General features: G+C 39.6%; 1 protein-coding gene across 1 annotated transcript in view; it reads right to left on the bottom strand.

Annotated features, from left to right (window-relative positions):
* Nucleotides 1–13022, bottom strand: part of LOC145987680 (motile sperm domain-containing protein 2-like) — a 106521-nt gene extending 93499 nt beyond the window's left edge. The window contains exons 1-2 of the mRNA XM_083122219.1: nucleotides 12900–13022; nucleotides 6303–6581 (exon numbers count right to left, since the gene is read on the bottom strand). Of these exons, the coding sequence (XP_082978345.1) occupies nucleotides 6303–6304 (2 nt within the window). The 5' untranslated portion in view covers nucleotides 6305–6581; nucleotides 12900–13022. The remainder of the gene's footprint in view (nucleotides 1–6302; nucleotides 6582–12899) is intronic.
* Between the last annotated feature and the right edge of the window lie 9983 nt (nucleotides 13023–23005).

Here is a 23005-nt window from a genome sequence, read left to right on the forward strand (position 1 = left end):
AGGAGTTCCTTGTTCGAACCCCTACCTGGACATGGGTGTTCTTTGTGTTTGTCCCTTCATTAATTTTGTCGTATCATCTTCGCGATTAACCAAATGTATAAAAAAGCGAATAAAATAAAATCATTCATTGATTGATTGTTTGATTTGGTTTATTTTATTTCGCTTTCCGCCATATTTGGATAATCGCGAAGACGATATGATAAAATTGATGAAGGGCAAGGGACACACAAATAACACCCATTGTCAAGCCCAGATTCAAACCCGGTGTAACGGGGAATTTGGACTCCGTAGAAAAGTGACTGTACAGTCAATTTTCTACGGAGTCCAAATTCCCCGTTACACCGGCATCTCTGGCTCAGTAGTCAAATCAAATCGTTTTTGATTTTCGAAAGTGGGTGGAAGTTATGTGTACAATATTTTGTAGTCATTCCTAACTTTGCAATTTTTCCTGTATTTGACGTTCTTCTTTTAGGAATACTGGGCCCTTAAAGAAGGGAGGGGGGGAATTATGACCCGTTGGGCATGCCACTCATTGCTACTCCAAGTGTCGACGTCACCGCACGTCACTGAATTTAACATAAATAGGCTAATCGGGAATGTATCTACTTGAAATTTAAATGGGCCGCTACTGAAAATCGAATCTGAGGCATCTACATTGCAGGTCGATAATGTTAATTGGCGATTAATACATACCAACAGTTTTGGGCCTCTCTCAGAACTGATTAAGGGAGCCCTTTATAAATCGTGCTTCATATTTATTCACTGCAGTTTCCAGTATGCCAGATATTTCCGCATAAAGGAATCTAATGAAAATTCAATAGCACTAATGTGTCGTGTTTTGCAAGATAAATTAAATAATAATGATTACATATTATCTACACTTTGATGAATTTTGTAAAAATTTGTAATACTTTTTTGTACATTAAAACATGGGTCTCTCAGTTTACCACCGATTCTATTTGCTTCAAATGGGAGTATCTTACATCACTACAAACAATGTTGGCTTACTGGTTACGCTAACAATTTTGCAAAATATTGTGTGAATTGTATTGTTCTATTTTTGAAACACATTTCTTTGACACCCAACAAACAAATAGGAACCCCTTGATTGATCAATAACTTCTTGGATTACGGTGTCATCATAGTTTTGTATTCCCTTTAAATTTTGAGAAATATGTTCCTTAATGACTGTAGTAGGAAACCAACTGTAAAAGAGGCCTCCATCACCTTACTCCATCCTCGCAGCGTGAGGTCTCTGGGGAGTTTATCGCCACCACTGAGCAGAAACGTTCCAACTCCAAATATCAGGTTTTTTTTTAATGCTGATACTGATTCCTGCTAGTCAGAGAATGGCTTAAGTTAGGAGCATCCACTCCACAGCAGAAGAGTTGATAGAATGTTTTGTGGAATAATTAGGTTATAAATAAAAGGTAGGCTAAAGGTATAATAGTTCACCGTGCCATGAAGACACATTTAGGGTATGTGGGGATAGATAGATCCCCACACATTCTCGATCTCGGCCAAATTGAAGGTGATGTGATCAGCACAAGGGCGGCGCCAGAAATTTTCGGCCGGGTGGGCAGAAGCTCCTTATTGATAAATTAGGGTGGGCAGTATAAATGTAAGGCCATATATACAGAGCATTCCCTGACATTCGCTGCCAGACTCGGCGGAAAGCGGCCCAGCATTAGAGCTTGTCTTTCCCGGTGAACGGGGTCCACGACAGTCGGTAGAGTCGGCTATTAAAATTACAGTTTTCATATTGTATACAAACTTGACTACAGAAGGTGTTTGAAAATGATGTCCCTCTGCTGCAACACATTCCTGGCATCTCCGAAGGAAATTGGCATTTACACGTGCAAGTTCGTCTACTGTAATTCTCCCGATTTCATGTATGCAATACTCTCTTTTAACTCACGGATGGTGTGCGGATTGTCTTTGTATACTTTATTTTTTAGATTTCCCTATTTTTCTTTCCACTTTTATTCAGAACTGAGCCTGTTACTCTAAACATTTTTACGAGGTTTAATATAGTAGTCCTACTCCTATGTGGAATGGGAACACCAGGAAATTTCGTTGCAAAACGTCGTCGCACTTCTCCACAATTCCTCTTTCCGAAGTAACACTCGACAAGATAAATCCTTTGTTGCAACGTAAATTTTTGTGGTGCCATATTAAGCCACAATCTTCAACACACGGACAGGACACAACACAACTTCCGAGGGAGGATTATACTGGCGTCAGTCTGCAACGTCAACAGAAAGGGAAAGAGAGCGAAGGCAGGGAAAGCGAAAAAAACACGACTGTAGCGTGCGACTGTCGCGGACCCGTTCACCGGGAAAGACAAGCACTGACGCCGGGCCGCTTGCCGCCGAGTCTCGTAGCGAATGTCAGGGAATGCTCTGTATATATATATATATGTGTGTGTATGTAATTCGTATGTATCCCCACTCTCTCTTACACACCCGATTTTCCTCTTACTTCTTTTCCCTTTCCTTTTTCTTATTTTTCTCTTTATCTTTTCTTATTCTCGCATCGTGTTCCATTTCCTTTCGCTTTGTCTCTGATGAAAACATTTATTTCAAGGAAGTGTTTACCTATGCACAGCCATATCCCAGCCATACATTCTAATCACATTCTTTCATGCATGTTAATACAGTGAAATAAATGTGAATTAGGTTTAAGATTGTGTTGCAAATACAAGGCACATACTTGATTTTACATATATTCTGCGACAATGATAGAAAGTGCGATGGTAGACCATTGTGAAGTTTCTCGTAATTGAAATGTATGTTCCTGAGCATAGTATTTTCATCGTATGAGTTTTTGACTGTTGACATTTTCTGCTGATTCATGTGGCAAAATTTATGTGTGGGACGAGAATTTCTAAATAGGATAAGCCACTCATTAGTAATTGAAGGTAGGAATGTAGCTCTTTCTATACATAACTGGTTTACTAAAATTTATTCACTTCAGTGTTGTAGTGATTATTGTGATTCCTTCTTATTAATAGAATGAATATAAGTTGACATTTCGCATACCATATTGATATTTCAAGATAACAGGTATATAAAAATTGTAATGAAATAAAGAAGGGGACACTTCTGGAAATTCAATGCAGAGCTAATTAAAACTATATTATACTCTCTAGCATACTTAAACCCGAAGGTTTAGCCTATGGCTGCAGCAACACGAGCCTTCCATCTGTCCCTATTCGGGGCAAGATCAATCCAATCTTTCCAATCCTTGCCGATTTCTTTTAGGTCCATCTCAACGTTATCCCTCCATCCTCGTCTTGGCCTTCCTACTGGTCTCTTACCATCAGGTTTCCCAACAAGAATTCTGTAACCTATTCTTTCCTCTGGCATTCGTGTCACATGGTCTGCCCATCTAAGTCTTCTTGATTAAATTATTCTAATAATAATTAAAAAGTCGAAATAATGTATTGTGTTGCCGGAGGAAGTAACGCTAAAACGATGTTTTTATTTGTTTATTTGGAAATTATTTTAACCATATACAGGTCGAGCTTTATGTACGTATGTGGAGGCCCGGAGATGCAGTCCTCAAGTTCACCCTAAATTCTGATCTAATCTTGATCATACCCTGCATAATTTTGAGCCTCCTAAGCCTACTAACTGCTTTTAATCACAGTTTTTGTTTCAATAGCTCTAGTAATTACTTTCACTTTCTAATGACAAAATTGGCTTTTTATGGGATGATAATATGTGAACATTTCATACATGTTATGAACACCAGAATACACTTATTTATCGAATCATTCGTATAGCTATCTCCAAGTATATGTACTTATTGAATTTGATTGGGTGGGAAATCGGGTGGGCACAGGAATTTTTTGGTGGGCGCTTGCCCACCCGTGCCCACCCCTGTCGCCGTCCCTGGATCAGCACCACGTTGTGACACGTTGAAGCATGTTGAGGAAAATGGAACATCTCGTTACATCAACAGCATCTTACCAGTTGATGAGACCTGACTTTACTATTATGACATGCCTACTAAAGCCCAGGAAAAAATGACTGGCTCTTAGAAGATAAAAACACGCCCGTGTCTGTGCGAAAATCATGATCCGAAAAGAAGAGAATGGTGACTGCCTTCTTTACCATAAGGGAAGTTGTGGTGCGGTTGGTACTGGAAACACAGAAGACAGTCACCGCGAACATACACCGTGGAGTGCCTGCCCAGAGTACTTCAAGCTCTCTCGTGGTCAGACACTTAGTTTCTCCACCATGACAACGACGCTCCTCTCCACCGCTCCGAAGTTTGCACAGAGTATTTGCCACGTACTGTGCTGAAGCATCCTCCCTACGGTGCAGACCTCGCTCCATGTGATTTTGCACTGTTCCCTCGCGTCAATAACAGGTTAAAGGAGTAGGTTTCCAACAGAGAGGACCTTCTAAGGGCGTGGGATGCGGGTGTGCCCAGCTCACTGAGGAAACCAGTTGATTTTCGAAGGATGAAGAAGTGTATCGTGTGTTGTGGAAAGTATTTCGAAAGATTGTGAAAATTAAAGGTGTATTACGAAACTTCTTAGTGTCTTTTCTATTTACATCCCAAAAGATGCTTAGTCTAACTCGTATCACATCACAATTTTTATTGCTTTCTAACAGAAATAATAAATGTGAATCACTATCACATTTTCGTCATGTTTGATAATTGACCCAGTAGCCGACCTGGTAGTGGGGTGGTTACACAACGCACTACGATGACAGGAGTTCCTGTGCGAACACCAGCTGGGCATGGGTGTTGCTTGTGGGTGTCCCTTCATCAGTTTTATATCATCACTCATTATCATTGTCACAGTTAACTAGAAGTGGCAGAAAAATAATGTTAAGTAAACTCTCTCTCTCTCTCTCTCTTCCACATGCATCACTGACACTATTACCAACAGGTAGACGTGGGAAACAAAAAAATTGAGCAGTTCGAACTCCATAGAAATACATTCAAGAAAACATATCCAAACACATTACGCACCTTTAATAATACAAGACCACTCAGAATGTCTAGATACTGAAAATCGTGAAATCATTTTCCGAAATCTGGATCTGGAAAGGATTTTCTTTTCCCCCTAATTCTGGTATCCAACACACCTTCCTTAATAAATCACCAAATCCATAAGTCCTATTTGTTATGTTCGTAGAGCAATATAGGATATCATTGTAAATAATAGTGAGAATTCCAGGTAGGAATGTGTTATATATTTTTCACAGGGGGGCAAAGCATTGTCTCAGGGGGGGGCAGTTATCCCCCTAACCCTCCTCTAGCTACGGGCCTGGTTTGCACACATAAACTAATCGGGACTGGACCTACAGTTTGAAGTGGGCATCGAACCCGGGGTCCTTTGATTAAGTGGCGATAGATTATTCTCGATCAAAACATTATTTATTATACATAATCGCAAAAGGAAGTGATTGAAATACGTCTGAATTTGAAGTTTTAACCATAGTATTTAGTTCTGCACAGTTCTCGAAGTGGAATTTGTTACGAACGGGTCCCCCCCCCCCTTTCCAGCGTTGGTGGGATGGAGTAATGAGACAGCTGAGGGGCGATGCTTTGCGTAATTCCATCCAGCCTGGGGATACCATCCCCTCATCTCGCTCACTTCGACTACAACCTTATTGTAGGCTTGCCAAGGCCAACGCTTTCGGAATCGAACTCCCCGGACAACATTTGTTATCTCCCGGACTGACGAGATTTACTATTATTATATTTTGTTTAGTATTCATTTTCTGAGGGAAGATTTTTGTGGCAAGCCAAAGAATTAAACTTCACAATATCATTCTGAAGACTTGTGAAAAATGAGTAATTGTTTAAGTAAGTTGGAGGAGGGAGGAATTGAAACTTTGAATACATCGTTGTGCCAAAGCGTACGAAGTATGTAAAGAACCTGAGAGAGAGAGAGAGAGAGAGAGAGCGTGTTTGTGTGTTCGCATTACCTTGGATTGATTGATTGACTTGGTTAATTTTTTATTTCGCTTTTCTGCCCTTCTGGCTATTCGCGATGAGGATGACTGATGATACAATTAAATTGATGAAGAAACACTCACAAAGAACGCCCATGCCCATGTCGAACCCGGGACCCCTGGCTGGCGTCGTAGTGCGCTGTGCTAACCACTCCCACTACCTTGCAGAATGCATCAGTTTCAAAACATACATCACGGAGATAACACAATCGTTATCCTGTCACTCCAGATTTCAGTGATTGCAATTCTATTCGAACTAAAACTTCATACACCACTTAATTACTTAATAAATCCTTTGAATAAAAATACAATTTCTGTACTTACATTTTGCTGCACAAGGTATGTGATTTCTCTTGAATGTGAAGTCTTCAGTATCGCGAGTGGAAATAACTATCCTCTTGTTCTTGAATCACGAGACTGTCGTATCTTGGAAATGTCATGTCATGAAGGACGGAGGGGAACACAAGTTATCAACAATGACATTGGTGGAAGAATTTTATATATACATTTGAAGCATTCACCGGCGTCGGAACCGGGGGAGAGCAGGAGGCAGCTGCCCAGCACTTATCCTCGGGAAAAAGGCTTTGCTCCCCCAGACAGGCCCTGAAAATTGAGAAGAGATCTTTTGAAGCATATTGCGAAGACGGTTTTTGCACAAATTGTTACAACCAACGGCAATAAATATTTCAAAACTGATATCAGCCCCTATCATGGACGACTAAATGGTGAGCAGAAAGGCATGCTCGAGACTGGGGGGAAGGAGGGGGCAGGGATCAAAGTATGATCGAGAAGGAATATTGTTCTCTCTCAGTTGTGTTCTGATAAACTGAGAAGAGACCTTTCAAACCTATGATTGCAGTGATGGCGCCACAGATAAATGAGTGGAATGGCAGAGAGGGGGGGATATTTTCTGTGGGGATTTACATTTAGCACGAAAAAATACCATTCAAAAAATACATATTTGCGCTGAAAAAAAAAATTATTTATCTCGGTCTTCTTGTTTTCTTGAAGCCGAACTGGTCGACCCGCAAACTTTCGCTTCTGCCCCCTTTCACATCGTCACTTTATCAATTGTTACAAAAAAAAAAAAGGAAATGTTTTCCAAATTAAACCAATTAACAGCAAGAAGTAGGTACCATAAAGTGGAGTGACTTCGGACATGCGAGGTGACTTCGGACATGCGAGGTGACTTCGGACACGTGAATGCGCAAAACATTCCATTGTTGAGGGTCAGATGTAGGCCGCCACCGAAACGCAACAATGGGAAATAATCTGAGCTAACCGTCTTACAAATGCGTTATAATGGGTTCAAGGTCAAATATCTTGTGAACAGCTGATTGCCCATCCCGCTCTCTTGACGTCTAAATTTATCAAACAATAGTGGTGAGGAAGTTGACAGAAATAGATCTGCTTCCAACGAAAAAAAGGTAATTATTTTGACCCATATCACAGGTAGATCAGTAAATCAGATGCAATCGAGAATCGCAGACTCCTCAATAATAGGATAAATATGGCTGATACCATGAGCCTATAACACAAATGTTTACATGTACACAACTTTAGGGCCGTAAATCGACAAGGTAATACAAGAAGAATCCTTCAATTATGCGTCCTAAATATAATTGTCAACACCGATTAAAAATATGTGAACTCAACTCTTGTTTAGTACAAAAATTAATTTAATTTTCTGAAAAAAATCTCTACCGCCCCGAGTATATTTTTTGAAGTTACATGTTTCAAGTTTACCAGCATGAAACGCCTCGATTGATTTAGCCCAATTGTAATACCAGTCTTGCACCCCAGCTTAATATTTCCGTACGTTCGGAATACAAGATTTTACAAGTTTCTTTCAAGAATTTCCAGATAGATTTTGCTATGAAAAAGAAATGCATATCATCATTACACCATCCATCCTCAACCTTACATTGTTTTTCAATTTGCAGATTGTGTATGTGTGCAAGGTAAATGACTACTGGCGCAACTGAACAAGTCATTTCGACCATGAGTGGTGGGCACGCGGAAGAATACAGCACCAAGGACCTCTTGTGGCAACTTCAGATCGAACGAAGCCTCCACGAAACCGGTTTTGAATATTGCCATATTTTTTCTCCATATGCAAGCTTTTGTAAGGCATAATTAGTCTAACCGGTTCATCAGGAAATCAAAGAATTATGACAAGTTTGTTGTTGGATTTGTTTCCATTTTACGTCGCATTACTACTCCTTTGCAAAGGAGTACTGAGAGGGCGTTTTTGGGTACAAACCCCACCCGAAATACATTTAAAACTGCAGTACTAAGAGCAAAATGCATGAAAAATGAGTAGAGGCCGGATATTGCCCTAAATGCCTATTTTGGTCCTGGGATCAGATTCGTATGCTTGCAATACAGAAGCAGGTTTCAAGGCAATACAATCATTATACACCAATTCTATGGTGTATAAATTGCACATAAGGTACCTGATCCCAATATGGCCTAGTACCCAATATAGCCTATTTTCTGTTTCCAAGTAGTTATATGATGATTTCAACAGAATTACCTTAGTAGTTGGTATGTCATTTAGTCTGTCCGAATCTCTTGATTGAACCTGCTGGCTGTGCCAATAGCACAGTAATTTGAGGGAAAAGAAGCGATATAGCTGGACTTCGTGATAGAGTTCTACGTGGTCTAATTTATAATATATTGCATATGTAAGTCATTACTTACTACATCTTCTAAGTGATAGGTGTTTATATCTCTAGTACATATTATGATAGCTCAAAATTTGTACTTTACAACAATGTACTTAGTTTAGATTTTAATCTAAAGTCCTGTTTATAACGAAGGAACAAAGCAAGGTCCGTAGACCGCTAGTTTGCAAATTTGACATTTGTTACTTTTATGTTTACGTAGAGTGTGTGGGACTCACTAAGGATGATGAAGGACCTTCCATTTGCCCAGAATGTGATGTGTAATTCATGGTCTTCTGGTAACAAATTGTGACACGTCACTCCCTTGTTTATTGGTTTGTAAACAATGTTATTTATTTGTGCAAATGTCATATGGCATTATGTAAATCAAATGTAAGTGTATCAATATGCTTATCTACCTATAAAAACAACATTGTGGTAGTTTCTTTTACCTTTTCTGTTGCATTTTTTGATGTGAATGAATAAAATAAATTACTAGGCCATATTGGGTACTTATGTATCCAATATGGCCTAAACGTTACTTTTTAATAAAATCTTCCCTGCACACATGTTATTATTTGGAGAATAGCAATAATATCGAAGCTGATGCCCACTAATTGGCGAGCTTATACGACTTACATGGAATTTGGTTTCAATTTTCAGTAAGCGTCCAGAAATGTTCCCTCTTTTGATTCTTGCGATTGGTTTTATCTTTCTGACTTTGTACACCATTAGAGACAATCGCAAACCTAGGTAGGCCATATTGGGTTCAGGTACCTTATCTATTGTTAATAAGTGCCTAAAATGTTTCAAAACAGGGACAAAATAACGCTTCAACTGCGAAAAGTTCGTTTTGTGCCTTTTTCTCCACAGACGGGTTCAGGGAGCCCAGGGAGATCCTTGCTCTTCTTTAGACAACTTGAACTTAGCAATAAATATTCATTAAACATGGGAATAAAAAGCGATCGCCCCTTGACGAGAAATTTTGAGAAAATTGTTAACTTTTTATTTATAAAATTGCAACTGTCTCCCCTTCCCTGTCTCTAGAACATGAGATTACATAATCATTGACAACCATTAGCTTCTTGACTCAACAGTAGATAGAAAAATTATGAGTTGATTGATAGATTTATTTGGTTATTTTATCTCACTTTTCTGATACTTTTTGTTAATCGCGACAATGTGGATGAGTGGAGGTAAGACACACATGGACAGGACACAACAAAAGTCCCACAGAGGATTATACTGTCTGTGGCCAGAGTCTCACTAGTCTGCAACAATGCAGCCCAGGATGATACGTCGAAGTGAAGTTGACACTTGAGTGTATTCTGAAGATGTCACATCTTAAACTATGGTTGTCTAAAAGAAGAAATAAAATGTTCCTCTCCATTTTCAAGTAAAGAAGTTTAATTTTTATAAAATCTATATATTTTAATGTATAAAATATATTAGATTGATTGTAATTTAATGAAAATTATGAAACAGTGCCATTAGTGAAATGAAAGGACAGCCCGCTTACAATTGATTCATGAAACACATTAGACGTATTATATCTTATCTAAGTGTAAAAGTAACGACAACTTTAACCTAGTTACTTTCTCAAATGAGTAACTGCAACTGTAACTGAGTTACCTTTAAACAGAACTTTCAAATCACTGCCAGCATGTACCAGAAATATTCCAGCTGATACTCTATAGTTCCAGATATCTTACCCACATATATCTATCTCGTGCTCACGCAACTTCCGGGTCACAACCCAAGAAGAGTTAAGACCGACCTTTAATCACATGGGAAAGGCGGGGTGGGGTTCTATGAGCGAACCCTTCTTATCTGCCCTCAGTTATGTGTTGATTTGAAGCACCGTCAAGAAGATTTTGAAGAGTATGATCTCTGGGTGTAGCGTTTGGTGTCGATAAAATGTGTCAATCCCTTTCGAATAATCTCATTCTTCATTATTGTCATAAGAGATCAAGAACCTTGCCAATGATTAACAAATAACGTACAGTTAAGTAACATTCCAATATTATAATACCAGTGGTAAGACATGGATATGTGTTTGTCCCATCATCTCTATCATCAATTCATCATTATTTTTTTTATCGTTGCGGTTAGTCTAGAACAGGGCCGGACTGGGAATGCCAAGAGGGTGATGGCAATTTTCCTCAAAAGGTCGTCCCCAAGAAATCGTTGATTGCAGTGGCCCAGTATTACAAAAATGGTTGAATTGGTACACAGATATTTCAAATACTAAGAGTAGACATGAGGAAACTGCTATATTTGTGACCGATAGTGAACATTAGGACAAAAAGGCGCCGAATGTGTGTTATTGGAAGGGTGCTGAGAGGGCGCACCGCGATTTTGTTCGCTGGGCCAGTCCGGCCTTGACCTAGAGAGATAGAAAGGCGACCAAAAACCAAAATAGAAAGAAATAGATACCAACTCGATCTAGACAACCAAACATAATTACGGAAACTAGATCAAAACTTTACATTTTCAGGGGATTTATCCAGAATTTCTTATTGCGTATACTATACAGTCGATTTTGAGGGGATTTAGAGGTAAATTTTGCGTCAAAATTGAGCTTTTGTGAAAGAAATTGGGGAATAAGGAAAATTTTGAGAGGGATATTGTGGATAAACCACTTTCTTATTTACCTTCCATGTTATTGAGTTAGTTTGTTCAAACGTACATGAATAAAAATTCAGAAGAGGCTAAATTGCTCCATGAAAATTTTCCAAACATTGCGATTCTTATAACCGGAAGTTTTTCTTTAACTTTCACGAATTCTTCTTGTTTGGTGGGTAAAGTTGAAAGAAAATATGCCAGTGACCACACTAACTACCATAAATTAGAGTTCTCGAGATGAATTTTCCCTCGAAGGATTGGTCTGTTATTGCATTGAGTAAAATCGGTCAGCGAGTTTCAGGATTGTGGACTTTAAATTCTACCGTAATAAAACTTTTGAAAAATATATCTGGGACGGCTATTGTACGGAAGAGTTATAGAGATTAGCCATAATTGGTATTGCATCACTCTTCCTGAGGGAGGTGAAAAGTTGGGTTAACAAGTTTATGCATTGGACTAGAAGAATCTAACGAATTATCTACAATGGGTACCCACAGAAAAGTTTTCTAAGAGGGCCAAAATCAAACAAGTTGTGTTCTCATTCGCAAGTGTGATATACTGTGCCAATATTGATAGTAAAATAAAAATATAAAACAGAGAAGCAGAGAGAAAGAGAGAGAGATGTATCTCATTCATTTATTTTATTTTACGTCGCTTTTCTTTAACTAATAACTAATCGCGACGTGGATGAAGGGACAATCACAAACATGTACAGCACGATACAGCCGAAGGCTCATATTGGATTATATTGGCTGTGGGTCCATATGCCAAAGCCTTACTAGTCTTCAAAATGAAGTCCAGAGTGTAGTACATGGAAGATAGGTGTCTTCACAAAGGGTCACACCTTACACCCTAGAGAGGGGGGGGGGAGAGAAATATAAATAAAAGCGAGTGATACATATTAATACATATGTTTGTGTGTGTGTGTGCATATATGGGTGAATAATATGAATAAATAGATACAGAGAGAAATTTTAAAAACTACAGTGATAAATAAATATAAATAATAGAACTTCGACAGGGAGGAAAAGGCATATAGTAGAAAAGGAAGCCTTAAACCGAAGAGAAAATGTATTAGATAAAATATATACTCAAGAGCAGGAAGTAGCCGACCTCGGCGTCAGAGGGGTTAGCACAGCGCGCAGGGGCCCCGGGGTTTGAATCCTGAACTGATTAAGGACGTTCTTTGTGAGCGTTCCTTCATCAAGTTAATAATATCATCACTCATCCTCGTCGTCGCGATTAGCCAAAAGTGGCAGAAAAGTGAATTAAATTAAACCAAATCAATCAATCAAGAACCTGAAGCATAATCAAGAAGAAAATATTCTAGAACACGGGGGAAAAAATTGAAATCTATAATCTTGAAGTTTAAGTCAAGTTTATGGACGGGCAGATTAACCAGGAATGGATCTATAGTTTATAATGGGGATCCCAACCACTATGTGCACTCCTTGATTACAAGGCGTTCATTGAAAATCCAGTGAAATAGGGGGAAACGAAGGAAAGTTGTAATAATAAGTAAACACATTTGCCACATTCCTGAGAGATTAATAACTGATCCCCTTGAACACTACCTGTGTCCGCCTACTTTGACTACTAATGTTATTTGCATTACAGATTTAGTTCTTACCTTAAATCACTAGCAGAATCCAAGCTTGGCGTGCCTAGCCACTATTGCACGGTTTCACAGGGCAGTTGTGTGTTTATCTTTCTCAACACTGCAAGAGCCCAGCACCCGGTTGTTATTGCAGACGTGAAGTTAACTCGCATTTTTCTGCCTTTCACATTGTGCATGTCTTCGTTCAAGGGCAGGCTTCAATGAAAGGTTGAGGAGTGAGGTAACACTTCCACCCGTACGTAAATATTTAGGCAGGGAATTCTCACAGGACCTTGAGGCGATGAATATTTTTCACACGGGTAGTTATTAACGCGCGACACGTTGTAAAAACAATTCTTAATGACGTTGTTTTCTCGTAAACGTGTGCGACTTGGCGTACTGAACGGGGTACTAATGGAGCTCTAACCCATCTCAAATTTATGTTAAAAAGGAAACTAAATTTATACGTTTTACGGCACATTAAATGTGATTTATTAGAATTTGTTATGGACTGCTACTTGACACACGAACCAGGCCTCGCCAATGGTATAGTGGTTACGTCGTCACCTTGTAATCAAGGGGTTCGATATCCGGTGGCAGCACAAGTGGTTCGGATCCCACTTTCAACTGTAGGTCCAGTCCCGATTAGCCTTCCTGTGCATAAAGTGGACTTAAAATCAAAGCTTAAAGACATACTAGCTCAGTATATCTTGAGTTCTCATCAATTAAGATTTGAAAGACTTAAAATTTTGTATTACGTTCACTTTTTGCTCTGATAGACTAATCGGGACTTGACCTACAGTTTTAAACGAGTTTCGCACCGCTATTTGGCTCCAACGGGAATCCAACCCTTTGCTCCACAATATCCTATAGTATAAACACTTCATAAGAAGGGAAAACACTTTTTTCCTGATTTTTGTTGTTTCCGATATTCCAAACGGCCCATAGGCCTAATATTATCTTCAGAAAATCGTATAAAATAGCAGTATTTAAGATATGTATAAATTTGGTGTGGCTATTAGATAAAAATGTTGCATTGCTTATGGAAATCGCAACGATGAGGGGCTAGTCCAATGAATGGAATGCAGCTAGCGGCGGCGCGAAGATTAATCATCTAGGGGTGGGGAGGGGGTGCGGAAAGAAATTTAGGGGGTGCGATGTTGAAAATAAGAAAAACATTAGACACGCATGCAACCTTTCAAAACTAAGGGGGGGGGGGGCAAGGCCAGTTTACTTTCCCTTGGTAGATAAGGTTTAGTATAGTGCGGGAGCAAAAATAGCAAAAAGCGGGACGCAACTGCTACCCTAATCGCCGCCACTGATTAACATAAGTTACTGACTGAAATGAAATTGAAAGCAGCTGAAATTTTTGCTCCAGTGAGAGAAAGAACAAGTAGGCGGAAAATAAACCGTTTATCAACAATGCAATAAAGAACAAGAAAGAAAAAGCATAACTCACATTAGGTTATAGGCAATTATAGAAAACCACAAATATACCACTTGAAGAAACAAACAGAAGAAAATAATCATAACAACAATGGTGACGAGAGGAAAAAAAACTGCCGCTGATTTTCATTGAGGCTGCCGCCAGTGCAGAAAAGCGCGTGCGCGACACCCCCCCCCCCCACACACACACACACACATATATATATATATATATATATATATATATATATATATATATATATATATATATATATATATATGCATATATGCACTCTCTTAAAGTTCTTCTCTGTTGCATACAATAATAACGGTCTTACTTCAGTATCTAACATTCGGCGGTCAATATGACGACATGATATAATATGACACTCTAAGGGTTAGTGTTTTCAGTTGAACGTAGGGGGTGCGGAAGAAAATTAAGAGGCGCGCAATCACCCCCTCGCGCCCCCCTGAATGCAGCAGAGGCTAGTTTAGACTCGTGGTTTATCCAAGATTCATTACATCAGGGAAACCTGTATCTTCAGAGAGTCTTCCGTTTTGAAACACTTATAATCACAGTTAAGACGCATCTGTAACATAAGTGCTGCAGAAGCATAGGGTAAGGACGGGGCAAACGGACACCCTAAGGATATATTGCAAAATAACTATCAAACTGTTTATTGAAAAATTACAATTATGGTCGATATAGAAAGTGTGAACATTGAGCTAACAAATAGTACAATGTATAATTCAAAATAATGAACGTTGTCCTCCAAATTGTTAAATGAATCAGTGTGTGTAGCAGTTTCCGTTTGCCCCACCATGACGGGGCAAATGGACACTAGCTCATTTATGGACTGTCATGTCTCTCAGAAGAAGAACACACAAAGTATGGGTCATTTCCATTTGCAACGCACTTTACGTGGAACCAGACAGAACACACTAATTAGTGTTGCCCACGAGACGAGACTTTGGCCTGTCTCGTCTCGTGGAGTCTCGTGGAAATGTTGTCTCATCTCGAAAATATTCGTTTGTCTTATGACACATGGTCAATCTCGTCTCGTCTCGAATTTTTAAAAGCCTGTCCCGTCTCGTCCCGTGGGCAACACTAACACTAATCACTGCACCCAGTGTTGACCCTGCTTGTACACAACGTTGCATACACGGCACACATCTTTTGCGGTGCGTTTAACATGCTTTCCCAGTCTTGTTGTTTGATTAGCTGCAGTCAATTTTTCTCTTTGAGGCGAGCGATGAAAGAAGGATCCGTTAATAAGTGCGATTCCCCCGTTTTTCGTTTCCTGCTCGAGGTCCCAGAAGTTGATGGCAAGGGGTTGAGTTCTTGAAATCTTCCTTGGGATGAGGCATCATCGTCTGTCGCTAAAGGTTCTGGTGATCGCTGATCTTTATCATTCACTTCATGGACAGTTCCAGGAATAAATGCGTGCTCAGGCAGGCGTTGTGGATTAAATGGATGAATCCCACACGCATGAAACCCATTTACTGCATTCCCCACTGTGGCCGCACGATTCCAAGCCTTTGCAAAAATGCCACCAAAGGCCACTTTATTGATACCGTTCGCCGGATTTCTTCGCACGTAAACTCTACAGCCGTCGTTGTACTTGTAAAATGTTTTAAGTGGCCCAAAGAACGAAACGTCAAGCGGCTGAAGTTTGTGTGTGCTGTGTGGCGGTAAACACAGAAGGTACATGTCATTGGCTAATGCCTTCTCCAGAGTTGGTGGATCTGAACAATGCGATCCGTGTCCATCAAGAATGAGCACTACAGGAGCAGGGGGTTTGACACTAATAAAATGAGCAAACTATTCCCATTGCATGTAGCCACTATCCGAAATAACTATTTTCGTCCCAGGAGGCATGCCAATTTCATAGTTCTCGTTATATCTTTAACCCTTCATGATAACAAAAGGAGGCACATAGTGGCCAGTTGCAGATACACATGCCATAACACTGATTGTTTCTCCCCTTTCACAATTCATTTGGCTCACGACTTCTCTTGCCCCGCATTGATATGACTCGTTTTGGTTTGTAGATCAGTTACATGCCTGTCACGTCACAGTTGTATATGTTGGCAGGTTTGTCCCACATATTGTGTTCGTCTAGCAACTTTGATAAATTATTGTAAAAGATATTAACACTTGCCTTAGATAATCCTTTAGCGCGAGCATATGACAGAGCCTCTGCAACACGCAAGCTGAGTTGCTTGTGACGAGCTAAAAATCCTTGTATCCAGTCCTTCCCTGCCATTTCTAGATCATTAAAGGAATGTGGACGCCATTTATAAATGCATACCGATATACCAAACTGCGGAGTTCCTTATAGGTCAGACCGTATCCTATAGAATCAAGTTTCAGAAGGTGCTCCACCAGTTGTACCTCCACTGCATTTGAAAGCGTAGTGTGCTGGCCAAATTTCGGAATTTGCACGTTGCTACTCACCCGTCTCTGTAAAGTGATCCGCTGAACAGACAATGTTCTTTCGGCTGTAGCTAGAGGCATGCCATCTTGTACTGCATTAACAGCCCTCTGCATATTGTCATCTGTCCAGGAACAGCGGTCTGTGGATCGTTCACGATGTCGCACTATCCTGTAACAAGGACACATTATTTTAGAAAGGCATACATCTGAAGGGTAAAACATGCATTACATACAATTCACACATGCCTTTTTCGATTTTGAGTGAAATGTAGATTAGTTGCTGAATACATATAACCTTTAATTGAAATGCACTTTATGCATGTCCGTTTGCCCCAACACAAGCCTGTCCGTTCGCCCCAAGGAATATAGAGATTAGGTAAAGCCATCCGAAGATTGCCGATCTTGAACGAACGCGTGACGTCACCGGAGAAGCAGTGAGCTCGGCTGAAGCAGACGGCCCCTAGCATTTATATGGGAGATTCAGAGAGCGAAAGTATATTATTACTTTTTGGAGGGGGGAATATTAATTGTCATCCTCCAAGATGGTATTGAGGCATCCTTTTAATGATTAGTAATATAATTGAAAACGCGCTACTTTCAAAAGGGGGCAAAGTACATGTGAAAAAATGTATTTTGAAAATCCATATTCCTGAAATTTTCTGACCGATGCGCTACAAAGAAAGTTGCGTGTTCTCCTTTAGAATTTCGTCATTTTACAAATTGTAATATATTTTTAACAAAAACGTTGCATGCTAAAGATGAATTAAAGAGTTTAAAAAAATAATTGATTAATAGACTTAGTTTATTTTATTTCGCTTATCTGTCACATATGGCTAATCGCAAAGATGAGGATGCGTGATGATATGATGAAATTGAAGAAAGGAAAGTAGACCCATGCCCGGGCGGGGATTCGAACCTGGGGACACTTGGCATCGTAAAGCGTTTTGCTAACCATTTCGCCACGGAGGTCAGCATTACAAGGAAATAAACAGAAATTGGCATCTATGTTTTAAAATGCGAGACGTTGTGATGAAAATTATTAATATATCTGAAATATCGAGAGTTGACCTTGCAGTCTCTAAATGTACTTTTAGGGTTACGCGAAACCTTTACTCAAAATTGCTAGTGTAAATTTATAAGCTATTAAAATTTAAAACTTATTCCTGTTCGAAAAGAGAAACTGCCAAGTCAAATTAATATTTCGTAGAAATACATATATTTGTCTTTCATGAGGCCAAGAGAGTATTTGGAGGGGACGCTGGCTTGGGAAGGCTATAGCCACGGATCTCGATCTGTAAAGGGGCTTCCAGTGGGAAAACATTCCTTATGAAATAGTCCAGAAGAAGGGGCGAAATGATTTTTTTTTAAATGGCTCAAGAATACAAAGATATAAGTGGATATTTGACAAGCTTACAACTGAAGTCGTACGTGTGTGTGTGGGGGGGGGGGGGCTACGTGAGGTAACACAGTGGAATATGATTCACAATACTAAAATTAAAATAAATATGTGGGAACAATAGAAATCAAAATATGTTGTAGCTAGTGACAGCGCAATAGTAAAGATGGAGGGGTAAATCATATTTTCCCGGGGCAATCATTTTTACGTATTATTCCGTTACATACGACACAAAAATGCATATTTTGGCTAAAAGAGTATTCATTCATTCATTTATTTATTTTCTCGTTTTACTGGGGGCAGATAAGAGGGAGAGAGAGAAATTGTCGAACGAGAATTGGGAGGCGTTCCTGCCCCCCCCCCCCCCGTAGTGTGGTCACTGCCTATGGCTATGCTGGAGAAGAATGCACCAATTAATACGCTATTAAATAAAACAGATACTTTTAAAACTTTTAATCAAATTATTTGTGAACTATGATTTAAATTTAGAGAGGGCACATACCTGTTTAATTTAATTTGGATGAGTTAACTTCTGAAGCCTGCCATTTCCGAGCCTTCTTCCGGTGTAACTACACTGCCCTTTGAGCCGTAGCTGCTGCGTTCAGGTGGCGGAACGACCAGAATACTAATTAAAACAAATATGTGACAAATATATATAAGAAACAACGTGTTGAAGCTATTGACGGCGGCAAAGAAAAGACAGAAGAAGAAGAACGTGGAGAGTGCAGTAATATTTTACGGGAAGCAGCAGCTACGTATCCAGGATATCCTTTCGGGGCGGCGGCTGAACACTATTTTTTAAAGGGGTATCATAATTGTATGTTTAAGGCCAGTGGTGGCAATTGGGTTCCAAAATGTGGGGAGGGGGGGTGGACAAGGAGACAAGCATTAAGAGGCCATAGTGTGATAGTGTGGAGGCAAAAGAATGGGGAGCAACTATCTCCTAAATCGTCGCCACTGTTTAAGGCTGTCATTTTAATCAGAACGTGAAATCGGGACATTTTCTACCACTCAACTCCTCTGTTTCCATGCATTAATATTGTGTGCCGGAACCATCTCAGTATGTATGTTTGTCCATTTCTTCTCATCAGGCATCAAAACATCTATGTACCAGAAGTGTTTTTACGAAGGTGTTACACATGCACGGAATGCACAATCCACTCGACAACACAAGATTCAAGCTGTGTGCTGGGAACTGGAATCAGACAGTTCACGAATATTTCTCTCTCATTCCAGCCTGAACACCACTAATGTGTCTTGTCCTCCCATGTTTGCAGCTCTTATAAAAGCCGAAAACCACCAAATTGTTCATATTCATGCCTAAGCACTCGCAAGTGTCCAAAATTGTCTGTTGAGTGTGTGTCGAACCCAGTAGCCTTAAACAAAAGTATTTTTTATGCCATGAAATTCTCGGGCTGCATACACAAAATTTGGTCCTGGCACAACGAAATCATCACTCAAAACTTTGATTTTCAGTTGATCTGTGCAGCTTATTTCTTTTTTAATAAATCGCTCCAATGCCCAGTCCGATACTGCCGAAATATTCACTTTAGAGAGAGACTTCGATCTCTTCGTCTTTCGACCCGAACTACTCGTAGCACTACTCGAAGTTCCGCTGTCGTCAATGTCTTTAGCTTTGGGTCCGAACTGGAACTAGTGGTAGACTTCGTTACTTTACGGTATTTAGTCCATTTCATTTTCGAATCACTAGATCTTATAAAGCAACCAATGGACACTGGCTGTGATCACTAATCGACTGTATGAATTGTCACACTTACCTCTGAAGTCTCCACCTATTCTGTTGTACAGATCAACCGGGAAATTGAATCCGCGTATTAATATCCTCATTATATTCTAGAACGTTTCGCAGATAAAACGATTCGTAAATATTGCCAGTAGTTCGACTCCTTCTCTTTCTCAAGAACGTTCCTTCTCGCACTTTCCAGAGATTAAAAAATTACAATGAATCCGAATCGCCCTACCTGCGGCGCTACCTTTGTTGTGCACCTTCCAAATGCTGACAAGTCTCTTCTGCATAGTGTTCAAGTTCGCTACGACAACACCAAAAGCGTAAGAAAGGTTTACGTGCAATATTAACAATAACAGGCTTAGAGAACATTCTCCGTCTTGCCTAGATAATTATCTCTCTCAAATTATCACCATATTATTCAAGAAGCCAAAAACCTAATTTTATCTAGCGTAAACTGAAAATTTTCTGAAGGGGGGCTTGAGCCCCCTGATTCCCACCTTGGATACGAGCTGTTACAAATAACAGGGTTACAGAATATTCTCCGTCTTTCATCGATAATTATTTATCTCCTTAAATTAACGTCACATTATTTTATTTGACACGACAAGAAACAAAAAATCTCATTTTATCTAGTGTAAACCGAAAACTTTCGGGGGGGGCTTGAGCCCCCTAAGCCCCCCTTGGATACGTGCCTGGGAAGCAGTCACGTTTATTACACCCTTACATTTACATACAATATTATAAAGTTCTGCTTTTAGATCTCGCACAATGCCTTTTTCACAAAAATGGGCAATCTCGCATTTTTTAATATCAATCAAGCTGTGATATTTTAGATTTCTTCCGTTAGTTTTCTGGTAATAATTTTCACAGCTTTCCATAGCATTTAGGCATGATTTCAATTGACAAGAACAAAATAATCTTATTTCAAAACATAGAGCAAAAAGAAATCCAACGCGCTTAAGTTAAAACTCCCTTACATTGGAAGCCTGGAGAGAACAAAACAGGGGTTCCTTCGTAACACGATTTCTTGAAAACCATTTTACACATTTGAATCAACTTTGTGATAATTTAAATAGAAAGGATGAATCTTAACAGCAAAAGTTGTAACTTTTCCCTTGCTACTATATTTTAGAAGATATTCGTTGTCAAATTTCTCAATATTTGCATAAGGAACCAGCCTTTTCCGTGCCGAGTGTTTCGATGATGACGTCATGCATCCACGGACAACTGCGCATACGATCTGCGCCGCCGAACGAGCACCCCCTGCGTTCGCCCCGCCTGTAGCCCAGGGGTGCTCGTTCGGCGGCGCAGATCGTATGCGCAGTTGTCCGTGGATGCATGACGTCACCATCGAAACACTCGGCACGGAAAAGGCTGGTTCCTTATGCAAATATTGAGAAATTTGACAACGAATATCTTCTAAAATATAGTAGCAAGGGAAAAGTTACAACTTTTACTGTTAAGATTCATCCTTTCTAATCAATTTATCACAAAGTTGATTCAAATGTGTAAAATGGTTTTCAAGAAATCGTGCTACGATGGAACCCCTGTTTTGTTCTCTCCAGGCTTCCAATGTAAGGGAGTTTTAACTTAAGCGCGTTGCATTTCTTTTTGCTCTATGTTTTGAAATAAGATTATTTTGTTCTTGTCAACTGAAATCATGCCTAAATGCTATTGAAAGCTGTGAAAACTATTATCAGAAAACTAACGGAAGAAAACTAAAATATCACAGCTTGATTGATATAAAAAAAATGCGAGATTGCCCATTTTTGTGAAAAAGGCATTGTGCGAGATCTAAAAGCAGAACTTTATAATATTGTACGTAATTGTAAGGGTGTAATAAACGTGACTGCTTCCCAGGCACGTATCCAAGGGGGGCTTAGGGGGTTCAAGCCCCCCCGAAAGTTTTCGGTTTACACTAGATAAAATGAGATTTTTTGTTTCTTGTGGTGTCAAATAAAATAATGTGACGTTAATTTAAGGAGAGAAATAATTATCGAGACAAGACGGAGAATATTCTATAACCCTGTTATTGGTAACAGCTCGTATCCAAGGTGGGAATCAGGGGGCTCAAGCCTCCTTTCAGAAAATTTTCAGTTTACGCTAGATAAAATTAGGTTTTTGGCTTCTTGAATAATATGGTGATAATTTGAGAGAGATAATTATCTAGGCAAGACGGAGAATGTTCTATAAGCCTGTTATTGTTAATAGCGCGTATCCAAGGTAGGGATCAGGTGGTTCGAGCCCCCACTCCTCGCTCCCCAAGGAAATTTTTCAGTTTACACTGATAAAATTAGGTTTTTGACTTCTTGAATAATGTGACGATAATTTAAGGAGATAAATAATTATCGAGGCAAGACGGAGAATGTTCTACGGACCCTGTTATTGTTTATAGCGCGTATCCAAGGTGGGGATCGTAACTCGTGGACTCCCCCCACCGGGAAAGTTTTCATTTTACACTACATAAAATTAGGTTTTTGTCTTCTTGAATAATGTGACGATAATTTTAGGAGAGAAATACTTATCAAGGCAAGACGGAGAATGTTCTATAACCCTGTTGTTGATAATATTGCACGTAAACTTTTCTTACGCTTTCGGTGTTGTCGTAGCGAACTTGAACGCTATGTAGAAGAGACTTGTCAGCATTTGGAAGCTGCACAACAAAGGTAGCGCCGCAGGTAGGGCGATTCGGATTCATTGTAATTTTTTAATCTCTGGAAAGCGCGAGAGGGAACGTTCTTGAAAAAGAGAAGGAGTCGAACTACTGGCAATATTTACGAATCGTGATATCTGCGAAACGTTCTAGAATATAATGAGGATATTAATACGCGGCTTCAATTTCCCGGTTGATCTGTACAACAGAATAGGTGGAGACTTGAGAGGTAAGTATGACAATTTATACAGTCGATTAGTGATCAGTCAGTGTCCATTGGTTGCTTTATAAGATCTATTGATTCGAAAATGAAATGGACTAAATACCGTAAAGTAACGAAGTCTACCACTAGTTCCAGTTCGGTCCCAAAGCTAAAAACATTGACGACAGCGGAACTTCGAGTAGTGCTACGAGTAGTTCGGGTGGAAAGACGAAGAGATCGAAGGTCTCTCTCTCTAAAGTGAATATTTCGGCAGTA

Source organism: Lepisma saccharinum, chromosome 5 (assembly GCF_977018435.1).
Source record: "Lepisma saccharinum chromosome 5, izLepSacc3.1, whole genome shotgun sequence".
NCBI lineage: Eukaryota > Metazoa > Arthropoda > Insecta > Zygentoma > Lepismatidae > Lepisma > Lepisma saccharinum.